Consider the following 27,603-nt stretch of genomic DNA (forward strand, 5'->3'; position numbering starts at 1 on the left):
CTCTGCCTCCCGAATGATCCGAAGTTCATCCAGCTCCAGCTCCAGTTCCCTAACTCGGTTTGTCAGGAGCTGCAGCTGGATGCACCTTTCGCAGGTGTAGTCATCAGGGACAACTGTGCTTGCCCTGACTTCCCACATGCTTCAAACGGAGCACTCCAATGTCCTAACTGCTGCCTCCATTACCTACTCCTAAGTTAATTAAATTAATTAACGGAACTTACCCGGACTTACCTCACTGGGAGCAAACTCGTCCTCAGCATCTACTCGCCAAAGCCTCTAGAGCCAAAGCCTCAAAGCTCCATTCCTACCCTGAGCCACTCACACCACTGGCCGCTCCTCTCCAGTTACCCGTCCTTTTATTTGTCCCTGCCAATTATCTCATGAGCCCTTCGCTCCTGCTCTTCCTTCTGTAACGGCCACACTTCCTTCAGAACCGAAGGGTGCATTGCATCACCCTCAGACTATTCAGACTATTAAGCTTTCTGAGCACTTGCTCAGTCGTAATTTTCACTGCACATAATCCGCTTCCCTGGCATTCTTAAATGTTGGGTGTACTGCAGATGTCTTCCACTTGGCCTCTGATTACAATATCTCTGGCGTCATTTTCTATTATTCCTATATCTACCCTCAACTCTCTTATAAGCTTTATATACTTAAAAAAACTCTTAGGAGCTTCTTTGATATTAATCGCCAGGTTCCTTTCATAATTCATACATTTCAAACCTACTCCTAAGCTAATTAGGTTAATTACAGGAGCTTACTCACCCTTACCTCACCTGGAGTGAAGCTCGCTTTTTAGATTTCCCCGCCGACTTTCATGCGCTTGCGCAATCGTGTCCCGTTCAACCTCGCCTCTGCCTATTCTCGCCGAAGCCTGATTGAGCCAAAGCCGTCCGACTCTGCCTCAGTCCACTCCGATAATGGCCGATGTATATGACGGTCTTTCTTTTAAACCTTTGGCGCGCTACGCCACGCGTCTGCGCAGTCTAGCCTCTTTGACCTGATCAGTTAAAGAGCTTCTTTCACCTCTTCCCTCTCCGCCTCTTGCTTCGATTTAAATGACCTTTGAAAACTTCCTCTCCTTTTTAATCCATTGGAATCATGTCTGATACTACTGTTCATTATAACTGTCTGCGGGGGGCAGGAGGGGGTCTTTTAGCCAGGAAAGGGGTTGGGTGGAGATGAGATCCTGGGCACCCAGACTCTGTCGATCTGACCTTCCTCAGCCTGGAGCTGAGACGCGACTGTGTCAGTGTGAGGAGCTGCGACCCACCGCTGCATCAAGGGGTGGTGTCGCGTTTTTGCAAAATTATCCGCATCTTCGATTTCATCCTGGGCTACTTCTCCACCGCTGAAGTCAAATGTAATTGTCAATCGCTAGCATTCTAATATCCACCTGTATTCCCCTGCCAAATTGAGTCGTCCCCCCCCCCCACCCTCTCCAGATCCGTGAACTCTGTATCACTCCCCATCTCTATGAACTCCCCGAAATTGAAGTTTTATCTGACGGCTGTGTAAAGTATTTAGTGTCAGTGTGAGGAGCTCCGACCCACTGTTGCAGTTCACAGGCTGCGGGGTCAGCAGAAACCTCAAATAAAACTCGAGTCCGACACCAGGACAGGAAGTTACAGCGGTTTATTGATTTCATCATGACAAATGTAAATTAAACAATGTGTCAGCTGCTGACGTGCGGGAATAAATAAGCTGCTCCCGACTCACTCACAGTCACACACAATTAACTGACCGGTGACAACGAGTGACCGGTTGAATAATCAGTCCCGTTTCTCACGGTCACTCTGCATCGGGGAACCGATGATTATAAAATCACACTTCAGGGCTGTGTCGGGATCGCTGCTGATCTAGGGTCACTGTAGAGGGATTTGTCAATTTGACATCATTACATCGGCCAGACTGCCGAATGCACCGTCCTCAGCAAAGGGAGCAAAAGGATTCTCTCCCGGGATAATCCCACCCCGGGACACCGGTGTCCCAGACTGAGCCCTGGCCCCCAGGCTCTTCCTGTCTATGTAGTTCGGGGTCTCACGTGGCGGGGAGTCTTGAACCTGCACATCCGGAGGAAGCTGCGCCGCCGTACAGCAGGCGGACACACGTCACTGGAGCCGGTTCCGTCAGAACAGTTGAGAATTAAACCTGGCGTGTGGCCTTGAAAAGTAAGGGCGGGAGTGAAAGATGGGGGTGGGAAATTGGCTAAAATGTCCCCATCCTGCGGGCGGGGATGTTCGCACATACAGATGTTCACAGGGACACTGTCAGTCTTGGTCTGGGTTCCCGTAGAGATCTCAGTTCCTTCTCCCCAGTCACACTGAACCAATTCCCGTACAATCTGAAACAGATGGGAGAATAAAGATGAAATAAACAGATTACACACCAGTGTCCGTAACAGGGCACTGGGGATAATGTTTCAACAACACGCACAGCCAAATATCACCAGAAAACCCGCGGATCCGCTGATATTTTATCACATTGAACATTAACACAAACACTCACCGGATCCACTCCAGACTCGGGAGGGTCAGTATGAGGCGGCGGAGAGCGGGTACAGATCGGTCTGTCAGCGAGTTGTAACCAAGGCTCAACCCCTTCAGTGATGGTTTGGCACTGAGTGCAGAGACAAGATACTCGGCACCAGAATCTGTGAGACTGATATTGTCCAGCCTGGAGATGACAGAGAGTGAGGGTGAAGGACACAGACAGACAGGAAATGGTACAAATCCCCAGTGTTTATCAGTAACACAAATACTGATCACATTAATGTTCAGTGTCAGACACGCAGTGACTGTAAACACAATGTCCCACAGTCTGGTACTTACCGCAGTTTCTGTATTTTACACTCCAGGTTCCTCAGAGCAGCAGACACCAGTTTGACTCCGGAATCTGCCAGTTTATTATCACCCAGGTCCAGCTCCATCAGCGTTCGGTTTGTACTGAGAGCGGAGACGAGATCCTCGGCACCAGAATCTGTGAGACTGACATTGTCCAGCCTGGAGATGAGAGAGAGTGAGGGTGAAGGACACAGAGAGACAGGAGACGGTACAAATACCCGGTGTTTACCAGTAACACAATTACTGATCAAATTAATGTTCAGTGTCAGACACCCAGTGACTGTAAACACAATCTCCCACAGTCTGGTACTTACACGAGTGTCTGTATTTTACATTCCGGGTTTCTCAGAGCCGCAGACACCAGTTTCACTCCTGAATCTCCCAGTTTATTACTACCCAGATCCAGCTCCGTTAGTGATGATATTTTACTGAGAGGGGAAGCGAGATCCTCGACGCCAGAATCTGTGAGACCGACATCCCCCAGCCTGGAGATGAGAAAGAGAGAGAGGGTGCAGGACACAGAGAGACAGGAGACGGTACAAATCCCCAGTGTTTATCAGTAACACAATTACTGATCACATTAATGTTCAGTGTCAGACACCCAGTGACTGTGAACACAATCTCCCACAGTCTGGTACTTACCCCAGTTTCTGTATTTTACTCTCTGTGTTCCTCAGAGCCGCAGACACCAGTTTCACTCCTGAATCTCCCAGTTTATTCTCCCCAAGTCTAAACACAAACAGACAAATTGATGAACAAAGTGATTCAAACCGTGGGTCTGAGGGAATTTGTCTCACTCGGATATTTCAGGAAACATTAAACCCTTTAGTAAATCACTGATCGGAGTTCCCATCACTGTCAATGTCCTTCACTGACCAGCTCCAGTGTATTCACCGAATGTCGGTAATTTAGTCTGTCGGTGTGACCCTGTAAACTCCATATATTCTGTCTCATTCCCAGATGGTCAGAAGAGTGTTCCTGTGGGAGGAAGTCTCACAGTGAGAATGAATTGTGAGTGAGGAATGTCGATAAGACATTGTTGAATAGATCACCTGAGGAAAACGGATAGGAAGACTGAACCTGCAGGAGGAAGCGGGATGGGTAAGAGAGAACCCTCAGGAGGAAAAGGATGGGGAAGAGAGAACCGACAGGAAATAGGTAGTGGGGAAGAGTGATCCGAAGGAGGATCGGATGCTGAGGTAAGCGGAAGGTCTGAATTAGGGCCCATATATAGAGGACATAACCATTTGGGGCGGGGTAGTGCCCACATTGACACAGGTAGACTGCTGGTGATAGTCAGACATGGGGAAGGGCAGAGGGAGGACAATCTTACAGAGGGAATTCTCTCACTGTCACTGGGTCAGTCCACTAACTTTCTCTTGTCCCTCACCAGGGAAGGCATTGTAAAGCTGGGACAGTCCGGTGCTAGTCTCCCGACCCTCAACGGGAAGGGGTTGTAAAGTTTGGACAGTCTGCTGATGGTCTCTTGTCCATCGGAAGGGGGTGTGAATCTCTGACCCACCTATTGCAGTCAGTGTTGGTTTGGGCGTCAGTGACTGAGAAGGAACATTATCAATGGACATGTCACTGGCAGCGAGAAACACGGCTATTCCAGTGATATACTATCATTAAACCAATGGCCGTTGTTCACTGATCTGATGAAGTCTCCAACATCCCTTCACAAGGAACCACAGAACCCTCCCGTCCTTGGGGAATTACTGACCGATCCCCTGGGCATTTGTCACAATTCTTCACAATCTGATTTACTACAGTTTTACCCAAATACAGTTACATTGAAACAACACAATGGAACAGTTTCACACTTCAGAATGGGAGATAAATCAGGTTACCTTAAGTCCTGGCACTTGTGCAGCCCGGGTCCCAGCTGCTGGATTCCTTCACTCTGAATGCGGCATTTCTCCAGGTCGAGCTGTTTTATTGTATCACAGAGTCCGATGGCATGAGATAGGACCGCGCAGTCAATCGGGGTCAGTGTCATTCCACTGAACGAAAGTATTTCCAAAGATTCCAGTGCAGCCTGAGCCAGTCCACGATTCTGAGACTCAAACAGGTAGTGCAATGTGTTCAGGAGGCTCCTTTTACCAGCTTCACTCCCTGTGTTTCCACTCTGGCGTTCAACCTCCTCCTTCACCCAGTCAATCACCCGGCAGGTTGTTTGATGAGGAAATGGACCCAGAAACTCCTCCAGACCCCGAGCTGTCATTGGGGAGGAGAGACCAGCAACAAAACGGAGAAATACCTCAAATCGCCCATCTGTCGTGTTGTGGGTTTCAGTGAGGAATTTCAGGATATCCCCGGGATGTGGATTCAGGAATTGTGCGACTGCAGCTACAAACTCTTGGATGGTGAGGTGTGGGAATGTGTATACCACACTCCGAGCAGAATCCTCTCTCTCCAAAAGCTCCATTAGGAACCCGGACAGGAACTGGGAAGGCTGCAGATTGTACTTGATCAAATCTCCATCTGTAAACACAATCTTGTTCTCAGACACTCCTCTGAAGGCCATCTGACCAACCCTGAGTAACACATCACCGGGGTTCTCAATCTCACGGCCGTGGTTTTTCAGGATGTTGTAAATATAGTAGGAGTACAGTTGGGTGATGGTCTTGGGAACTCGCAGTGGGTCCCTGACTCTTTGTGTGAAGAAGGGGCCCAGTGTCAGAGCGAGGATCCAGCAGTAGGAGGGGTTATAGCTCATGGTGTACAGGATCTCGTTCTCCTTCACGTGTTTGAAAACAGCTTCTGCCACCGTCTGATCTTTAAAATGTCTGAGGAAATATTCCTTCCGCTCCTCACTAAGAAATCCCAGGATTTCAGCCCAGACACTGATATCAACCTTTTCCAATAAATGTAATGCAGTGGGGCGGGTGGTGACCAGCACTGAACACCCTGGGAGCAGCTTGCCCTGGATTAAATTGTACACAATGTCAGACACTTCACACCACCACTCAGGATCTGGGCACTGGTGCTTGGGTTCTGTATCTCTCCGACAGTCAGCAAAATCGATTCCGTGCTTGAATTCATCCAAACCATCGAATATAAAGAGCAATCCCTCTGGGTTCTTCCAGACCTCTCTCAGGATATTCCCAAAGTAGGGATATTGATCCAGAATCAGTTCCCTCATGTTTATCCTGCAGTTAATGGAGTTTAAATCGCGGAATTTGAAACTGAAGACAAACTGGAATTGTTGGAATATTTTCCCCGTGGCCCAGTCATGAACAATCTTTTGTACCATTGTTGTTTTCCCGATCCCCGGGACTCCAGCCACTGCTGCCGAACTCCCAGATTTGGATTTACTCCAGGAAAAGCTGCTCTGGAACAACTGATCAGTCTGGATTTTTTCCAGTTCTCTGCGGAGATGTTTTTCTCTCCAATCGCCATGGTCTCTACCTCTTGCCAGCAGCTCATGTTCCACCAGTCTCCGATCTCGAACAGTAGAAATGACCGTGAGCTCAGCGTATCGATCAACCAGCTGGAAAACCTTCACCTTCTCCCTCATCAGGATCGTGTTCACTCTCAGTGTTTCAGTTTGTGCCCGCAGAGTCTCCTTGTGTTTCTGTTGAACATCTTCCATGGGAACAGGAACATAGTCAAAATGTTAAATGGCTCAACTCAGAACTCAGTATTTAAGCACACAAGAGTTAGCTCAAAGCTATTGCCTTGATTGAATTCATCAATGGATGTTCGTACAGCGAAGTAAATGTGATTAACAGACCCCTGACTGGACAGAGAGGCCTGGACTAGATAAACACCATATCTTCACATTTCCACATTAACTGTGCTGTGAAGGTGAGTATTTCCCTAATAGTTTATTAACCCCCGACTGTCCTGGACTGGATAAACTCCCACCACTGCCAGAGCTATTGTTCCTGTGGAAGAACTTTGAAAGCCGGATGTTTAATGTGGCGTATGGAGATGGAGAATGGGTCGTGGGAATTGATCGTGGGCATTCTATGAAAGGAGCAGGTTGGGGAATCACAGCTTCCCCTCCCACTCACCATCACTGATTCAAAATACAAAGAAGTAGCTTTATAGAGCAGCACGTGCACTGTCGGTGAGGGTTGTTGGGGGAGAAAATGTCAATGTCTTGTTCAGGAGATTGAGACAGTCAGCATTTTGGCACAAAACGCAAACAGCCCCCCCTTCCATCATCACAGATGCTGCTCAGCTCACTGAGTTCCTCCGGAAAATGGTTTGAGACGGCAGATCTGCAGTCTCGTGTCTCTTAAAGAGTATGTGTTGTGTATACCCAACAGATTCAAGGTTGAAGATACACAAGTGTAAAAGATAAGGAAATTAATTGTTATTCTGGATGTGATGCAGAACAAAATAACTCAGATAAAGAACGCAATGGAAAACACAATAAATATAAATATATACGATACAGGCGTCACTCTGACCTCAGGTGGTTCTGGCAGAAAATTTTCAAATCGTGCTGGTGGTGGGTGGGTGTTGTTAGGTGTGTAGGGGTGGCTTAATCATTGGAGGTGTTGATCAGTCTTACTGCTTGAGGAAAGTAACTGATTTTCAGTCTGGTTGTCCTGCTGTGGATGCTACGTAGCTTCCTCCCTCTTGGGGGTGGGGCAAACAGCCCATAGGCAGGATAGGTGGGATCCTTCCTCCCTCATGGGAGAGGGGCAAATAGCCCACAGACAGGATAGGTAGGATCCTTCCTGATGCTGCTGACCCTTTTCCAGAGCCTTTCTGTATATACGTCCCTGGTGGAAGGTAGGCTGGGGGTGTTGGTGATGCGTTGGGCAGTTTTGACTACCCATTGTAGAGCCTTCCAGTCCGCCAGAGTGTTGCAGCATGTTGGCCTGCCCTCTGCAGTACAGGACAGGAGTGTAGATGTGAGTACAGGTCAGACAATGTTTGTGGAAAGGGGAGAAAGGGTAGATGCTACTGGTCTGTGACTTTAAATACAAGTTTGAAACCATGCCGTTTACAGGTCAGGTGGTGAAGGGAGCAGAGACCGAGGAATTTCGGTAGCAGGTGGTTCAGGATTTCAGCTATCTCAAGACCTGCATAGTACAGTACAGGTATGGGACCTTCAGCCCACAAAGTTGCCGCTAACACGATGTCCCCATAAACTCCTCCCGCCTGCCTCCGAAGATATGGATATCAGGATCCCGGTCGACATTAATGACGTCAGGGTTGTGACCTTTACTCTATACTTCCCCATACATTTGATCTCCTGAATTGCAAGAACTCACACTTCTCTGGATTAAACTCCACCTGATATTTCCCCATCCGCATCTGCAACTGATCTGTATCCCAATGCTTTCTTTGGCATGCCTCTTCACCCTCCACAACTGAGTCACATTTCAGCATCATGAAACTCATCTCTCCCTTTCAGATTAAATTTACAACATCTCCCATCAAGATCTACAGGCATTGACGTCGTTGGCTTTAATCCTCTTTGCAACATGCTGGACCCAAATTCTGCTCAGCTAATATTTAATCATGCCCGTTGGGGATTTGTCTAACAAGAGGTGCTCTCATTCTAAGCCTTTGCCACTGAATCTGCCACTCAAGTTATCTTTCCCACACCCAATACTGCACACCCCATTCTTGGCAGTGTGGAGAATCAGAGTGACCTTGGGGTCCGAGTCCAGCGGACACTCAAAGCTGCTATGCAGGTTGACTCTGTGGTTCAAACGGCATACAGTGCATTGGCCTTCATCAACCCTGGGATTGAGTTTAGGAGCCGAGAGGTGATGTTGCAGGTATATCGGACCCTGGTCAGACCCCAGCTGGAGTATTGTCTTCTGTTCTGGTCACCTCACTACAGGAAGGACGTGGAAACTATAGAATGGGTGCATAGGAGATTTACAAGTAATGCCTGGATTGGGGAACATGCCCTATGAGAATAGCTTGTGTGAACTCGGCCATTTCTCCTGGGAACAACGGAGGATGAGAGGTGACCTGATAGAGGTGTATAAAATGATGAGAGGCATTGATTGTGTGGATAGTCAGAGACTTTCTTCTAGGGCTGAAATGGCTAACACAGGAGCGTACAATTTTAAGGTGCTTGGAAGCAGGTACAGAGGGATTGTTAGGGGTAAGTGTTATTTATGCAGAGAGTGGTGAGGGCGTGGAATGGGCTGCCGGCGATTGTGGTGGAGGCAGAAACAATAGAGCCTTTTAATTTCTAAAATAATTACATGTTCGGTACAGCATCGTGGGCCGAAAGGCCAGTATTGTGCTGTAGGTTTTGTATATTTCTATAAGCTGCAAACCTCTTCTTATTCATAACCATCTGAGAAGAGGAGTTGTGTTCACTGTTCCCAAATGTTCCACCACTGAAACCTCAGCAACCTGCCGGCTTACTTTCAAATACCAGCTGCAGTCTGGCCCTCCTCTAGTTCACACATTACACACATCTCACCATCAGAGATTCCTAAAATATTCTTGCAGGTAGGAAACACGGGACAGAGAATGAAAGGTCATCAGCAACACAGGGGAAGTTAAAATTACCCACTACAACAAACTTGCTGCTTTTGCATCTTTCCAGAATTTGCCTACATATTAGTTCCTGTATCTCATGATGACCACCGGGAGATGTTTTGTAAAAACCCATCAGTGACTGTATCTATCTTATTTCTATGCACTCATATTGCCTCAGTACTTGAAATCCCCAGTGTGTCCTCTCTGATTGCAGCTGTGAAATTCCCCAGGTCAGCAAATAAACCTTTTCAAACATATTACCTCCCCTCTCTATCTGAAATATTGTAACGCTGGAATATTGATCTGCCAATCTTGTCTCTCTCAATCAAGTCTTCATAAAGACAACAACATCACACTTCCATGTGCTGATCCACTCTCAATGTCCAACTACCTGACCCACAACACTCTTTCCAAAGAACTATCCACTTCAGTCCCAACCATTCCATCATGTTCACTCACCCGGACCGCCGTCCATACAATAAGGATTATTAGCCTAACCTGTATCTTCCGTCGACCCGTCGACGCAGGAGATAATGTAGCTGGACAAGTGTTTGGGGTGCCAGTGAGAGAGTATTCTGGACACAGAGACTATCTGTCACAATCATGGAAAGCGATGTCGATGCCCTGAGACCTGAATTAGGGGAAGGCAAAATGTGGAAACAGCTAATTGCAGCTGCACTACTGCTGAACACAATCCTTTGAAAGGACGTGTAAAAGTATGTTAGGACTCTGCAAAGTGTATCCAGGATTTCACAGAATTTGAAGGGACTGTCAGGAGTGTGCAGGATCTCAGCATGTCCGGACTCTAGCAGGGATGTGCGGGGTCTCACCGTGTGTGAGGACCCTATCAGGGATGTGTGGGGTCTCACAGTGTGTCAGGATCCTGTCAGGGGTGTGTGGGGTCTCACACTGTGTTAGGACCCTGTCAGGGGTGTGTGGGATCTCACAGTGTGTCAGGACCCTGTCAGGGGTGTGTGGGGTCTCACAGTGTGTCAGGATCCTGTCAGGGGTGTGTGGGGTCTCACAGTGTGTCAGGACCCTGTCAGGGGTGTGTGGGGTCTCACACTGTGTTAGGACCCTGTCAGGGGTGTGTGGGATCTCACAGTGTGTCAGGACCCTGTCAGGGGTGTGTGGGGTCTCACAGTGTGTCAGGATCCTGTCAGGGGTGTGTGGGGTCTCACAGTGTGTCAGGAACCTGTCAGGGGTGTGTGGGGTCTCACACTTTGTTAGGATCCTGTCAGGGGTGTGTGGGATCTCACAGTGTGTCAGGATCCTGTCAGGGATGTGTGGTGTCTCACAGTGTGTCAGGACCCTGTCAGGGGTGTGTGGGGTCTCACAGCGTGTCGGGACCCTGTCAGGGATGTGTGGCGTCTGTGTTCAATGTATACGGGTGGGATGGGGAGCGTAGGAAAATATTGGTAGTTTAAATAGTTACTTCAGACAAAGTGACAGTGTTAGAAATGATATTCTTCAATAATCAGGGAATGAATCGGTTTTGTATTAGAAATGGGTGTGGGAATTTCACTGCTGTGTCTGTTCCTTCGGCAAACAACATGAAGACCAGTGAAGAACAAGTTTGCAGGCTACCTTGGTTTCTCTGTCCCAATTCCCATCTCTCACCGTTCCACAGTGTCCATCACACATCACATGAACTTTAGCTTCTGTGGACTGAGCTGAGGATTTTGTCCCCATCACACCCTCACTAACACTGTCTCCTGATGGAATTCCCAGGATTATTGAGTTGGAAGTAAAACTGGATAACTGTAGCAGTGTTTGCAGTCAGGCAGTACTTATGTGAACAAAGTTGGGTTGATATGCTGCTTTGGGGTTGAACAGAGCAGTTGGGTGTTACCTGATTTTCTCATTAAATGGATGCTCTCATTGCTATTCTGTGATGAGAGCTTCCGTGGACTCTCATTTCTAAAAATGATAATCTGTAGGATCTGAGGGGATTTAGAAAAATTATCCAGGATGAGAGCTGTTGCTCAGGTAGTGTAGCTGCAGGGGAAGGATTTCACTTTTCGGAGTGAAGAATTTCTAAGAATTTCACTCCTCCAGATCGTCCTCTTTTCCACTCTGGTCCGGTGGAGGGACCTGTCGTTGTAAGAGTCAGAGAGGAGTGGTCCCTATCAGAAAACACCCCAACTCTATGAGTTGTTCCTGATAATGCCCTGAGAAAGATATCCCTCCAGCAAATATTTTCCATGTGTCTCACTGTGAGCTGTGTCATGGTGCCACCACATACCTGGTCAAATCCAGGTGGTTCAACATCGATATGGCCCTACACAATATCTACCATCGGTGGAAACAGCGTTTCTTCACTTACCTTTCAGTTCTCTGGGAATCTCCGGTACGGGTCGATGGACCGGAACACAACCTGTTTGGAATAAAACCATTTGAGGAATTGAAATGTATAAAATTATAAAATCAATTGTGATTGAATCCAAAATTAAATTCATCTTTGATGTTATCTCACCGTGTTCCTGTATTTCCTTCAGTATTTTGTCAAACTTTGGGACACCAATCCGCATTTTCACAAAGGTTTCCCACATCACCCTCCGGGCGCGGGAGCCTTTCTCCGTCACCAGGCTCAGGAGGAGTTTAGAACTGTCCGCCCGCTCTCCCTTATCAGCGAGATCAGAGATTTTCTGTGAAGAGTAACGGTGAACGTATTGGGGGCTGACAGATTCACACAGAGAATGAGAAGTAAATGATGTGCTCTTTAACGGGATCTGACTGAGCATTCACCCAGACGGGTGCTGATCCTGGCTGGACATGGACTACATTCTGAGTGCAGAGCACACGGAGGGTCATTCACCGTGAACCTGGTCCACCAGTCAAGGAGATCCTGGTTGGTCTGTGACCGCTTCATTGACGTGGCTCCAAATCCATAAATAATTCCTCACCGGATTTGACCGTGTAAAACAAAATCAGGAAATAACGATCACAGATGAAGAAAGAAGTCAGGAGGGTTTTTATAACAGAGTGAGCAGTCTCGGAGAAGTTGCAGAAAAGGTGATGTGATTCATCTCCTCAGTCCGCCAGTGTCCAACATGACAGCGGATTACCGGCTGACACCTGATGCCTTTCCTTTGCCTTTTCCAGTGGAGGGTTATTCAGTGATTACACATTACAACAGGGCAGTATCCCCCAATCCACACTGTTTGCAGTTACAGATTGTAACGGAATCATCTCCACCCAGAGCAGAACACACTCGAGCTCCTGTGGCATCCAGTAATAATGCCCCGGTTCTCACTGACGTCCTGCCGTCACGCTGCACGTTCTTTTCAAAATGAAAATTCCTACCAGATTTCCATTTAAACTCCTTTATTGCAAACTCATACAATTGTTACCTGCTCCCCTCGCTCTGAGCATTGAGCCGCTACTGGAGTGTTTACACCTCTTCCAATAATTCCTTCAGATTCATCGTTTTAAGAATTATATATATTCTGATTTGTTTTTATGCTTTATTATCCGATGAATGAAAATTCCGACACCCATCAGACCTGTGATGTGTGAAAATCCCTCCCTCCCACTTACCCGATGTTCCTCTCCACTGAACTGATTCTTGGCCGTTAACGCCAGGCTCACTCCGTGCACCCCTCCTTCCATCGCCTGCTCCAGCCTGTCCCGGTAGAAGTCCGTCAAATGCAGCAGCTGGAAGTCATTCCAGCTTGCCAGGAGCTCGGTGATCACTGTGCAGTATAATGGGGAAAAATAAATATTCATTGACTCCATATTGTGCAGCAAATTTCCCTCTGGAACCAAAAGATCACCAAATAAATTACAATATATTTATGGGGGGGGGGGACGGGCTTGGGCTGGGGCATGGGTGGTCCCGGTTGGGGCAGGGTGTGGTTTTGAAGGGGGTATAGCTCTTTCGCGTCTCTGTGAATATACCACTCTGTTTTGAAAGGACTGTGCTAATTACTGAGAATATAATAACCCATCGCCATCACTCTCCTCGTACTGTCCATCACCACCGCTTTGCTCTGATTTACTGTCTGCCTGCCTGGTCAACCGCTTCCTCGGCAAATCTCTGGGATTTCGCACAAAATGCTGGAGGAACTCAACGGGTCAGGCAGCATCTATGGATGTCATTAGTTGGGCGTTGGGAACAGACCCAAATGCATGACACAGACATTGAAGTACCAGGGAGAGGACTAGGTGTATCAAGAAAGCAAGGGAAGTGGGGAAGAAACGACGCTGGACAAGTCATGCCAAGGCAACAGGACTGGACGTGGGGGAAGTACGCGGGACTCCTGGGCTGGGTGAGGACATGAGGGTCAGACTTGGGAGACAGGAACGCGGAATACAGAGCCTTGGTCGAGGGAGAGCAGGAATGCAGAACACAGAGTCGGAGCCCCTCCTTGGGAAGAGGACGTAGGGCCGGGACTCATACGCTGCACACGATGAGACAGTTCCCAACGCTAGGTAGCGGCAAATGTCCAGATCCATCTAGCGAAGGCGTGGACAAACAGAGACAGTTACAAACAACGAAAGAAGGTTCCTTATCTAGACACAGCAAGGCTCCGCCGGTAGAACTTGACAGCGAAAAAAGGTGGAAGGCTGCAGACAAGGCTCCAGACTCATGGTATCGGCAAAGACTTATCCCACAGAGACAAGGACAGGATACTGACGAGACGAACCAGCCATAACACTTGAACTCAGGGCCACTTTTTTCCCAGCAACATGAGAAAAAGTTGTCTGTGATTAAGCCCAACTGAAACAAAGGACAGCCAGAAGACCCGGAGTCCGGAGTCCACGGGCTGGACCACGAACCGGATTTCGGACTTCACGGACCAGACCATGACAAAGGAGGAGAATAAACAATAAACGTTTCGGGCCAAGGCCCTTCATCAGACTGGAAATGAGAGGACAGAATTTCTAGATATTGCCACATTACTTTCTATTCCGTGTGATGCTGATCCAAAATGTCAAATGCTTATTCCTCTCCATGGATGCTGCCTGACCGGCTGAGTTCTGCCAATATTTTGTGTGTCTTTGCGTTGGCCAAAACTTACAGCATCTGCACAATGTCTTGACTTCTGGAGTAACTCGCTATTTTAATGTGCATCACAATCTGTTAGAGAAGCAGGAGCAGACGGTAACTGTACTTCTTCCACAGGTGACTGTGTTTCCCCCAGAGATGTTAACTCTCTCTCCTTCTCTATTTCTCTCATCTCTCTGCTCATTTTTCACAAATGTTTTGTGAATTGTCGATATTGAATTGAACCCAGATGCAGAATCCGCAACTTCTGCTTTTCACCATATCCTTTCATACACTGACCAATCAGGAATCAACCTCTGTCTTAAATATACACAACGAATTAAACACAGACGCAGAACCCTCAGAGTATGAATTATAAATTAAAATAATTCGACAACATACCCGTGTCCTTTCCTGATGTTGAAGCCACTGGAACTCCTCCCCTGCTCGAACACTGAGCCATTTGAGGACAGGTGTGATCAGTTTATGCTGCTCTGTAACAAACAAAAGTAACAGGAGGGTCAAATGTTAATTCGGGTTTGAAGCAGAACGCTGTTTTGTTTTTAAACTGAGGGAAACACTTCCAAACATCTTGGGGCTGGTTCCCTGGGATTTGACATTTCATGATCCACCTGCGCCCATCCACCCACAGTCACGCAATACCCATTACATGGATTGTACACCATGTCAGGAATCTCCGGTCTATCTACTAGCTATACCGCAGTCCATTCCGTTTTAGGAACCAATCACGAGTCCTCGACCAGGATTGATTTGTGAACGGTAAGGCAAGGCGTTCTATTGCGGAGCAGCAGTGAACCATCTGATTGGCCTATCACAGTACTCTTTGGGAACTAGTTGACTTGATCAGCATTTCTGATCCGGCTGTTGTTCACGATTGCACTTAATAAAAAAAAGAAAGACGGGTTGAGCAGACAGCGCCCACTGCTTTGGTCTTCCTACCACTGGTGGCGCTATGATGAGTAATGGAAAACTGTTATAGCAGTGTGGGTTGAAACATTTCTGCTGACCAATGGTGCATCTATTCCTCTCGTCACTGAATTATACAGATTTCTCAGTCCCGCCTGATTCTCACCATCTCCTTTCAGTTTAACATCGCCTGGCATTGACACCTGTGGCAATATATGGTTTGATTCTATGTAGAAACACTCTGACATCCTGAACAATGCAATATCACACATAGCATCGTGACATCTTCTCCTGAAACACGACACCTTCTCCGGCAGGATTTTAAGATCAGTATTATCACCTAAACTCCGATCAAAGTACCTTTGAGCATATCACCTGGCCGTTATCAGATAGTTACATGACACCTTGTTAAACACAATGTAGACCCGTCATACATCCAAAACAGCAGGTTGGCAAAAATTCCTTAACGTAAGTAAAACAAAATGCCGGAATTACTCAATAAAAGATACTCATATTACTCATATTTCAGGTGGAAGACCATCTATCAGAGCAGGGCTTGTGTGTATGAGCCATGTATCTGTTCTCTATCTGCGTTGTATTCTGCATTCCCTATTTATGATTATTTTTTTGTTTCTCAATCTGTTGCACAATGCACCATGCTCTCTCATTCACTGTACCAGTCCCACCGTGGTTTGACTGTCCAAATGCACCATCTCACACTTGCCCAATTTGAAAACCATTTGCCATTCCTCAGCCCATCTCCACAACTGAACAAGATCCCATTGAAATTCATGGTAATCTGCTGCAATATCAACGAGACTGCCGGATTCATGATCAAACTTGCTGACCTTTCATGAACAAATCAATTGAATGAATAGTGAATTACAGAGTTCTCGACACTGACACCCACATCCCACTCGTCACAGTCCTCCATTCGCTAAAACCATCTTCAGTCATCACCCTCTGCTTCTTTTCATCGAGCCCGGTGTGAATCCACCTCGCCAGCTCCCCGTGAATCCCACGTGACCTACCTTTCCCAATCAGCTGCCATGTGGGATCTTGTTAAAGGCTTTACCAAAGTCCTTACAGACAGCATCACAGCTCAAAGTCATCTAACTCTCCAGTAAACTCTTAAATAATCTCCAAAGTACATGGTAGATATGATGTCCCACTGTGTGGTGCAGACGACAATTTCCCCACAACAATGTCCAACCGCCCGAGACTTCAGCTTCACTGCAGACTGAGGAAATTCCGATCCCAGCTGTAAACTGAATCTGAATCTGAATCTGAATTACCAACCTGGACTGAAACCTGTATACTGCCAGTTCCATATACTCAGAGTCACCAGCCCGATATCATCACCCATACAAACATGCTTTGGTGCCGGCGATTTGCCGTGGTGTTCCTGCCATTTCCGATTACAAACTAAGGTGGAAATGAAACCTAATGACTCTCTGCCGGGGTCAGTGCTCAGGCTGATTCACCGGTCTGTAGATTGTGAGAGGATGGGGATATACTTCAGCTTGCCTCCAGCAGCTAAACTGAGCACATTTGAACACTATCTTATTGTTGTGTGGGATCTTGCCCCGCACAGTTGGCTGCCATGTTTACCCTCGGTGTAGCAGGAACAAAATGTAAAATTACAAAGTAGAAAATTATGGGAACTCAGTACATCAGGTTACCGCTGTGAAAGAAGAAATGGTGGAAGACCCAATATCTGAAAACGGACTGTCGAGCTTTTTCCAGTATTTTCATCTTCTGACTTTAAATTTCCTGCAACTGTAGTTTTATTTCACCTCTCCATTCTAATGCACAGATGGTAACTGATTGCAAAAATATCAGCAACACGCTAAAATGTAAATGCCACCCCACCCCAACCAATCTGTTAGTTCTGAGTTTATTCTGACCCTGGTGTAACGCATCCAACAGTGCTCACAGCATCCTTTCCCCCCACTATCACTCTGTTACATTTGCCCTTGAGGCCACTGTCTGCGCTCAGAGGCGGTGACCACAGAGCGATAAAAATGTGCAACACTGTCTGCAGCTGTGAGGGGCTGTTACCCTGGAAACGGAGCAAGTGGCTCACCAAAAATAACCGAAAAAGGAAATAACAAACTCAACATCAAATGCTATGAGATTAATTATGACAAAGATTAACACTGCAGACGTTTTCTAATGGGGACACTAAAATTATAATGGCTGCCTTTTCCCTGTCAACTGCGGTGTTCAACTAAACTTCTGGTATTTCTAGATAACGAAAAACAAAACAATGAAGACAAAGTTTAAAAGAGAGATTGTTGAAATATATCATTGCAGCAATGGGATACAGTCTGGACAGAGGTTGACAAGATGGATGAGATATATCATTGAGGTGGTGAGATACAGACTGGACAGGAGTTGAACAAGATGGTTGATATATATCGTTGAGGTGATGGGATACAGACTGGACAGAGGTTGAACAAGATGGTTGATATATATCATTGAGGTGGTGGAATACAGACTGGACAGAGGTTGAACAAGATGGTTGATATATATCACTGAGGAGATGGGATACAGACTGGACAGAGGTTGAACAAGATAGTTGATATATATAATTGAGGGGGAGTGATACAGGCTGGACAGAGTTTGAACAAGTTGGTTGATATATATCATTGAGGTGGTGGGATAGATGTTGGACAGATGTTGGACCAGATGGGCAGGGGATGAGCAGATGGAACCAAATAGGAGAAGGGGATGAAGGGCGATCTCTGATGCTCATCCCGCAATACACAGATCCTGAAATAAAGTCCGCACTGGTAGATAACAGATTCCAGTATAACAAAGCCAGAACAAACAATGAGAACTTTGATATATGACCTTTTCCACTCTACAAGCTTTATCAATACTCCGCAGAAAGTATCCCATCCCGATACTTCACATCTTCATCCGGCTACTGCGCTTCCTGTAACTGAATTAAATAGCGGAGAACAATGGACACAGCTGGGTACATTATAGAAACCAACCTCTCCTCCATGGACTCCGTCTACACTTCCCACTGACTCAGTAAAGCAGCCAATATAACGAAAGATCCCCACAACCGTATCACTTCTAATACTCCCATCGGGCCGACGTTAAAATGAAACAGAGACATACCACCAGGCTCAAGGACGGTGTCCATTCTGCTGTTATAAGCGAACAGCGTGATGATTGGACTCCTGACCTCACAGTCTAAATCGATGTGAAATTGCACCACATATCTACCTGCACACACTTTCTCTCCAACCAGAATGATTTGTTACACCTGGCACCTGCCAGCCTTCTCCTTCCCACCCTCCTCCCACCTTCTTCATAGGTTCCCTGCCCCTCCTTCTTCAGTCCTGACAAAGGGTCACGGCCGGAATCGTTGGCTGTTCGTTTGCACGGATGCTGCCCGACTTGCTAAGTTCCTCCAGAGTGTTGTACGTGTCGCTCTGTCCCCAGCATATGCAGAGTATTTTGTGGTTATGATGACGACTGCTCTCCTATCTCAGCCACATGTTTCTTCTCGATTCATTTGTTCTGCTGATCTCTATTTCCCTCCAGGAAACGGGATGGTGAATCTCTAAAATAAATACTCCCTAACCTCTTTGTTAATCCTCCATAGAATTAAATTCCATCTTCTGCTGCCCCGAATTGCAACAACAATTCATGTTCCACCCCTTTACTATTTCCAACTTCCCACCTGCCCCATCACCTGTATCCACATCCCACTCCCTAGTACTTGCCCGTCCCCAACTCTCACTAGTTTTCTCTGACTTTTTCCCGTCTGCTCTCAGCTCAGAGGGAGTGTCTCAGACCAAAAATTTGACGGTCCATTTCCCTCCACAGATGCTGCCCAATCCATTGAGTTCCTCCAACACTTTTTTCTTTGGTCTGTATAACCCAGGTTACTATGGGGAGCTGGATTTCACACCATATTCCAGGTACAATCTCAACAAGCCCCAAATGTTCAACACTCTTTGGACCTCTGGTGGTCTGTTACCCTGGTGATGTAGGAAGCAGAACTAAGTGAAAAAGGAAATAAGGAACTCAACCTCACATGCTCTGAAGATGAATACTGAGCTCCCAGCCATTTTGTAATGGGGAAGCTAAAATTCCAGTGGCTGTTTTAACCCTGTCTCGAGGTGCATGCAGTAAATATATTGGTAGTTCCATCACTACAGAAATTCCAGCAGTACAGAAGCTGTTCCAAAATCAAAACACATTGTTGAATGTAACCATATAACAGTCATAGCACGGAAACAGGCCATCTCGGCCCTCCTAGTCAGTGCCGCTCTTACTCTCACCTAGTACCACCTAACCGCACTCAGCCCATAACTCTCCACTCCTTTACTGTCCATATACCTATCCAATCTTACCTTAAATGACACAACTGAACTGGCCTCTACTACTTCTAGAGGAAGCTCATTCCACACAGCTATCACTCACCGAGTAAAGAAATATCCCCTCGTGTTTCCCTTAAACTTTTGCCCCCTAACTCTCAAATAATGTCCACTCGTTTGAATCTCCCCTACTCTCAATGGAAACAGCCTATTCACGTCAACTCTATCTATCCCTCTCAAAATTTTAAATACCTCGATCCAATCCCCCCTCAACCTTCTACGCTACAACCTAACTTGTTCAACCTTTTCTGTAACTTAAGTGCTGAAACCCAGGTAACATCCTAGTAAATCGTCTCTGCACTCTCTCTAATTTATTGAAATCTTTCCTGTAATTCGGTGAACAGAACTGCACACAATATTCCAAATTTGGCCTTACCAATGCCTTGCACAATTTTAACATTACATCCCAACTTCTGTACTCAATGCTTTGATTTATAAAGGCCAGCGATCCAAAAGACTTCTTCACCTCCTTATCTACTTGAGACTCCACCTTCAGGGAACTATGCACTGTTATTCCTAGATCTCTCTGTTCCACTGCATTCCTCAATGTCCTACCATTTACACTGTATGTTCTATTTAGATTATTCCTGCCAAAATGTAGAACCTCACACTTCTCAGCATTAAACTCCATCTGCCAACGTTCAGCCCATTCTTCGAAACCGGCATAAATCTCCCTGCAAGCTTTGAAAACCCACCTCATTATCCACAACACCCCCTACCTTAGTGTCATCGGCATACTTACTAATCCAATTTACCACCCCATCATTCAGGTCATGTATATTACAAACAACTTTGGGCCCAAAACAGATCCCTGAGGCACCCCGCTAGTCACCGGCCTCCATCCCAATAAACAATTATCCACCACTACTCTCTGGCATCTCCATCTAGCCACTGTTGAATCCATTTTATTACTCCAGCATTAATACCTAACGACTGAACCTTCTTAACTAACCTTCCATGTGGAACTTTGTCAACGGCCTAGCTGAAGTCCATATAGACTACATCCACTGCCTCACCCTCGTCAACATTCCTCGTAACTTCTTCAAAAAACTCAATAAGGTTTGACAAACATGACCTTCCACGCACGAATCCATGCTGGCTACTCCTAATCAGATCCTGTCTATCCAGATAATTATAAATACTATCTCTAAGAATACTTTCCATTAATTTACCCACCACTGGTCAAACTGACAGGTCTATAATTGCTAAGTTTACTTCTAGAACCCTTTTTAAACAATATAACCACATGAGCAATACGCCAATCCTCCTGCACAATCCCCGTTTCTAATGAAATCTGAAAGATCTCCGTCAGAGCTCCTGCTATCTCTACACAAACTTCCCTTAAGGTCCTGGGGAATATCCTGTCAGGATCAGGAGATTTATCCACTTTAAAATTTCTTAAAAGCGCCAGTACTTCCACATCTTTATTTGTCATAGGTTCCATAACTTCCTTACTTGTTTCCCACACCTTACACAATTCAATATCCTTCTCCTTAGTGAATACAGAAGAGAAGAAATCGTTCAAAATCTATCCCTTCTCCCTCGGCTCCACACATAGCTGACCACCTGATTCTCTAAGGGACCAATTTTATCCCTCACTATCCCCTTGCTTTTAATATAACTGTAGAAACCTTTCGGATTTACTTTCACCTTATTTGCCAAACCAACCTCGTATCTTCTTTTAGCTTTTCTTATCTCTTTCTTAAGATTCCTTTTACATTCTTTATATTCCTCGAGCAATTCCTTTACTCCATGCTGCCTATATCTATTGTAGACATCCCTCTTTTTCCGAAACAAGTTTCTAATATCCCTTGAAAACCATGGTGCTTTCAATCCTTTAACCTTTCCTTTCAACCTAACAGGAACATAAAGATTCTGTACCCGCATAATTTCACCCTTAAATGACCTCCATTTCTCTATTAAATCCTTCCCATAAAACAACATGACCCAATCCACTCTCTCTAAATCCCTTCGCATCTCCTCAAAGTTAGCCTTTCTCCAATCAAAAATCTCAACTCTAGGTCCAGTCCTGTCCTTCTCCATAATTAGATTGAAGCTAATGCTATTGTCATCACTGGACCCGACGTGTTCCCCAACACCTACATCTATCAGCTGACCTATCGAATTCCCTCACAGGAGATCCAACACTGCCCCATCTCTAGTCGATACTTCTATGTATTGTTGCAAAAAACTATCCTGCACTCATTTCACAAACTCTAAACCATCCAGCCCTTTTACAGAATGAGCTTCCCAATCTGCGTGTGGAAAATTAAAATCTCCCACAATCACCACCTTGTGTTTACTACAAATATCTGCCATCTCCTTACACATTTACTCTTCCAACTCACGCTCCCAATTAGGTGGCCTATAATACACCTTACTACACTTTTCCCATTCCTCAACTCCACCCAAATAGTCTCCCTAGAGGAGCTCTCTAATCTATCCTTCCAAAGAACCGCCATAAGATTTTCTCGGACAAGCAATGCAACACCTCCTCCTCTGGCCCCTCCTACTCTATCACACCTGAAGCAACTAAATCCAGGAATATTTAGTTGCCAATCACACCCTTCCTGCAACCATGTTTCACTAATAGCTACAACATCATAATTCCGGGTATCAATCCACGCTTTAAGCTCATCCACCTTTCTTACAATGCTCCAAGCTTTAAAATGGATACATTTAAGATACTCTCCACCTCCTCCTCTCTTTTCATCCCTAACAATGCATTCAAATTTATTATCCTTTTTTTTTCTTCTCCCCTACATCTTCGGGCTGTGCGCATCTATTCTCCATCACCTGCCTTTCCTCCCTCAGACACGGTCTACTTACTTGCTCTACTGGTGAACTAACCTCATCTCCCATAGTTTCCTCAAATTGATTCCCCGCACCCTCCCCCCCATCTTACTAGTTTAAAGTCTGCCCTGTAGCCCTAGCAAACCTCCCCACTAGGATATTGGTCCCCCCAGGATTCAAGTGTAACCCGTCCTTCTTGAACAGGTCACGCCTGCCCCGGAAGAGTTCCCAATGATCCGGAAACTTGAATCCCTGCCCCCTGCTCCAATCCCACAGCCACGCATTCATCCTTCACCTAATTCCATTCCTACTCTCTCTGTCGCGTGGCACAGGCAGTAATCCCGAGATTACTACCTATGCGGTCCTTCTTCTTAACTGCCTTCCTAACTCCCTATACTCTCGTTTCAGGACCTCTTCCCCTTTCCTACGTATGTCATTGGTACCTACATGTACCACGACCTCTGGCTCCTCACCCTCCCACTTTAGGATATCTTGGACGCGATCAGAAACGTCCTGAACCCTGGCACCAGGGAGGCAAACTACCATCCGGGACTCCCGATCACCTCCACAGAACCGCCTGTCTGATCCCCTGATTATCGAGTCCCCTATTACTTTGGTCCTCTTTCTTCTATCCCTACCCTTCTGAGCTACAGGGCCGTCCCCTGTGCCGGAGGCACTGCCACTGTCACTTCCTCCAGGTAGGCTGTCCCCTTCAACAGTACTCAAACATGAGTACTTATTGTCAAGGGGTACAGCCACTGGGGTAATCTCTAGTACCTGCCTCTTCCCCTTCCTGACCGTGACCCACCTATCTGCCTCCTGTGGCCCCGGAGTGACCACCTGCCTGTAACTCCTCTCTGTCACCTCCTCACTCTCCCTGACCAGGCGAAGGTCAGCGAGCTGCAGTTCGGCACACCTGGCGCAGATGTGGATGTCCGGGAGGCTCGGAGACTCCAGGACCTCCCACATCCGACACCGAGAACAACAAGCTGCCCTCACACACATACTTCCCGATTAACTGAAAATAACAAGGAGAACTAAAACATAAGCCTACTGTGCCCTTTTCCGCCTAAGCCCTCTGAGACCAAGCCCTACACTCTGCTCCCGGCTCACTCCGCTGCTCGCAAACGAAGCTGCCCGCTGCTTAAGGCTGCGTTCTTTCTATATCTTCCCTCCTTCCCAGGCCTCCTTCACGCGCCTGCGCAGTCCCGCCTCTCAGAACTCCGATCTGAGAAGCAATTTGAAAATGGCCGCCGCCGCACTTCCTCTCAAAGCCTCGTTGTCTTCTTCCAAAGGAGTGTCTGTTCCAAATGTCAACTGTGGGATATTTACAAAGGGCATCACACAATGCATTGCTGTGATAACCATGAAGTTCCCTTATTTGTTCAATTAAGTGGTCAAAATTTTCGTCATATTCCTGTGCCTGCAAGTATCTCCCAACTGCGATCAACTCCAGGCATTGGCACAGGTGGAATTCAAATCCTGCTACTGGACAGAATGATGGAAGGGAATTTCCTCAGATACAATTGAATGGATTGAGATTGTGACCTCAGGTTCCAGACTTCCCTACTGTTGAAAACATCTTGTCCCCATCGACTCTATCCAGAACATAGGATTTCACTGAGGTTCCTGAGCCCAGAGTCACCATCCCTCCATCGATAATAGGAGCAGAGACTTATCTAACTTCCGTTCATGCCCCTCCTCCCCTTCTTACCCCATCCCTGATATATAGATTCCCCCCATCCCTTTTTTTCTTTCTCTCTCTACCCATCACTCTGCCTGTTCTCCATCTCCTTCTGGTGCATCCGTACCCCTTTCTTTCTCCCTGGGCCTTCCGTCCCATGATCCTTTCTCTTTTCTAGCTCTGTATCCCTTTTGCCAATCATCTTTCCAGCTCTCAGCTTCACCCCAGCCCTTCCGGTCTTCTCCTATCATTTCGCATTTTCCCCTCGCCCTCCTACTTTCAAATCTCTTACTATCTTTCTTTCAGTTAGTCCTGACGAAGGGTCTCGGCCCGAAACGTCGACAGCTCTTCTCCCTATAGATGCTGCCTGGCCTGCTGTGTTCCTCCAGCATTTTGTGTGTGTTGTTTGAATAACCAGCATCTGCTGATTTCCTCCTGTATTCCTCATACATAAACATTTCATTCCAGAATCACTCTTGTGAACTTTGTAAACAACAACTGTAATGAGCACATTCTCATAAATAGCAGACAATGTGGTAGTAGGATAAATTATTGAGAAAACCTGTTATTTCCTCCCCGCTCCGCTAACAGTTACAAAATAACATCTGACGTTCAGCGTGCTCATCTGCGCACGAAGCCGTAAGAGATGGGAGAGATCGTCTATGACATCTCTGTGCCTGTGTTTACTTGGGAGACAGACAGAGACTATAGAAATGAGGAGAGTCAGTCAGGACACGGATTGTGTACAGATTACACGACAGGAGTTTGCTGCCTTGAGGAGAATTAGGATGGATAAATCCCCAGGGCCTGACAAGGTCTCCCTCGGACCCTGTGACAGGCTGGTGCAGGAGGCTTGGCAGACACGGATGTTGCTGTCATTTTAGGAACTGAGTTACAGGGGTAGTTTGAACAGATTAGTTATTGATAACCTGGAGAACATGAGAATCAGGAGAGATGCTCGCAGGGGTTCCGGACCATTTTCTGCTATGCTCAACGGTGGGGCCTGTGGACACCAAGTTGGGAACCCCTCCTAGAGCATACAAACCTATAATTGTATAAATAGGGCGAATGCATGTAGGCTATTCTCCTTCGGGATGGGTGAGGGGGTGGATTTGGGCCGAAATTTTAAATATTTAAGGGTAATTTGAAGGGGTGCTTCACTGAGAGGCCGTGATCTGAGTGCGATAAACATTTGCAACAGTCCTTGCAGCTCTGGTGGTTTGTTACCCTGGAAACGGAGGAAGTGGCTCACTAAATGTAACCGAAAAAGGAAATAACAAACTCAGCATCAGATGTGTGTTTCATCGTGACAAGGATTAACACTGCAGCCATTCTGTAATGGTGAAACAAAAATTGTAAAGGCAGCTTTTACCCTGCCACGTGTTGCATTCAATTTAACCTCTGGTAGTTCTAGCTAATTAAAAAAAAATGCTGGAATAAATGGAAGACAAAACTTCACAATTGAGACAATGTTTAGTAGAGAGACTGCTGATATATATCATTGAGGTGGTATGACGCAGGCTGGACAGATGTTGAACAAGATGGACAGGAAATAAACAGATGAAACTGGGAGGGAGATGGAATCAAGGGCAATGTGTGATGTTCCTCAAGCAATACACTGTCCTGAAATAATAGTACACACTGATAGATAACAGATTTCAATATGACAAAACCAGAACAATCAATAAAAATTGTGGTATATGTCATTTTCCACTCTACAATCTTTATCAATGCTCCACAGAAAGTATCCCATCCCGATGCTTCACATCTTCATACGGCTATTGCACTTCGTTTAAATGAATGAAATAACATAGAACAGTGGGCACAGCTGAGCACATCATATAAACCAACCTCCCCTCCATAGACTCTGTCTATATGTCCTGCTGCCTCAGTAAAGCAGCCAACATAATGGAAAACCCCCTTCACTTCTCAGTCTCCGATTGGGTCGAGAATAAAATTAAACAGAATCGTAACACCAGGCTCAAGGACAGTTTCCGTTCTGCTGTTAGAAGCGAACTGAATGTTCCCCAGTGTGATGAGATCGACTGCTGACCTCACAGTCTAACTAGATGTGACCTTGCACCACTTATCTACCTGTACTGTACTTTCTCTGTGACCATAATGATTTGTTACACTCCGTTATTGTTTTACCTTATATCACCTCGATGTACTGTTGTAATGCTTGATGGCAAAGACAGGATGTTCACTGTGCCACGTTTCATGTCAAATAAAAATCCCCGTTTCAATCGTGTGGGAATATTCGACAGCCTGGGTTGCTCCTTTGGAATTCCGGAGAGAGTGTACACATTTCCGAGAAACCCAGATAAATGAGAAAGACTTAATTCTCGCATTAATGGGGCCAGATATCGGGAACACTGTCAGCATTTCGGCGACCCGTACCAAAGGACAGAAGATGGAAATAAACTTCCCAGTCCCCCGAGAGGACGTGAGAGATCTGGATCTCACTGTCCTGTCTGAACGGGGAAAGATGGAACTACTCATACACGTGGAGGTGTCTCCCGAGGGTGCGATTACTCTGTTTAACCCTCCGTCTGCAAGAAAACAACGGGCCTAACGGCCGCTTCCAGTGTGCTGTAAAACCATTATCGACTCCAGGTATGGATCCAGGTGAAGTTTGGATCGGCTACCGGGCCGGGTGATGGCGGTAACGTTCCCCAGGTACAAGTGAACGGATGGGATCAGTCCCGGCAACACCACCTCATCCCGGTCCGGGGACCCGAGCAACAGAGGCGGAGCGGCGGCTCATCTCTCCAGCGGTTCGGTGTGAAGGACCCGCAACCCGTTCCAACCCCGGCAGGTTGTGTCCAGGAAGTGGGACGCGGCCGCCCGTTTGGGGAAGTTAACGGGACTCACTGAACAACGTCAGGTCTCCCCCCAGAAGTTGTCGGTCCCGATCCCTCTCAGGACCGGCCTCAATACTCACCGGTAGGAACTTGATCAATTTGTCCCGCAGACAGTGATCCGACCCCCGGCTCTACTCCGACTATCCGCTTCAACACTGGAAGGAAAGAAAACCACCGCCCATCCGGGGATGTGAGAGCGGGGGCGGGGCCTCGAAAAGCCGCAGATGCTGCAGATTTGCGTTTGAAATGGGAGCGAGAAGTGGATCACGTGACGGGCGGAGGTTCTCCCACCTGAACCGGTGTCACACTCCGCCCGACCTACCTGCCGGATTTTACACATCATTTCATATTTACACCAGCTCGTTTTTCCCTCAGTGCCTTCGCCGTCCCCTCAGCTCCACCTTCCGGTTCTCAGGGTTACGGGTTCGATTCCCATCCCGGTCCGATACACAATTCAAACCCAAACCGGAATTGTACTGTTTTCATTCAAATCAGTTCTATAGATACAAACACAAATTCCAATTAACATTCCTACAGGACTTCGCTGTACAGGAACACTGAAATATCAAGTGAGAAACAGGGAGAAGTGGCCATTCAGCCCCTCTAACCGTCAACAAGATGGCGACTGCTCTCC

At 46.7% G+C, this 27,603-nt stretch overlaps 2 protein-coding genes across 3 annotated transcripts in view; both read right to left on the minus strand.

Annotated features, from left to right (window-relative positions):
- The window catches only part of LOC132388121 (zinc finger protein 436-like), a 329,833-nt gene that overhangs the window by 231,477 nt on the left and 70,753 nt on the right, over window positions 1-27,603 (minus strand). The window lies entirely within an intron of this gene.
- On the minus strand, window positions 1,621-27,142 carry LOC132388119 (NACHT, LRR and PYD domains-containing protein 3-like). 2 transcript variants are annotated; one of them, XM_059960478.1, is made up of 11 exons: window positions 27,050-27,142; window positions 14,704-14,795; window positions 12,852-13,006; window positions 11,788-11,959; window positions 11,638-11,688; window positions 4,694-6,431; window positions 3,486-3,572; window positions 3,158-3,328; window positions 2,832-3,002; window positions 2,509-2,676; window positions 1,621-2,344 (listed from the first exon to the last, which is right to left on the minus strand). In XM_059960478.1, the coding sequence occupies exons 2-11, from the start codon at window positions 14,762-14,764 to the stop codon at window positions 2,257-2,259; spliced, it is 2,862 nt and encodes a 953-aa protein (XP_059816461.1). In that variant the 5' UTR covers window positions 14,765-14,795; window positions 27,050-27,142; the 3' UTR covers window positions 1,621-2,256. The 2 variants fall into 2 exon arrangements, with proteins under 2 accessions (XP_059816461.1, XP_059816462.1); XM_059960479.1 differs by lacking the exon at window positions 27,050-27,142 and adding an exon at window positions 26,257-27,037.

Source organism: Hypanus sabinus, unplaced genomic scaffold (assembly GCF_030144855.1).
Source record: "Hypanus sabinus isolate sHypSab1 unplaced genomic scaffold, sHypSab1.hap1 scaffold_266, whole genome shotgun sequence".
NCBI lineage: Eukaryota > Metazoa > Chordata > Chondrichthyes > Myliobatiformes > Dasyatidae > Hypanus > Hypanus sabinus.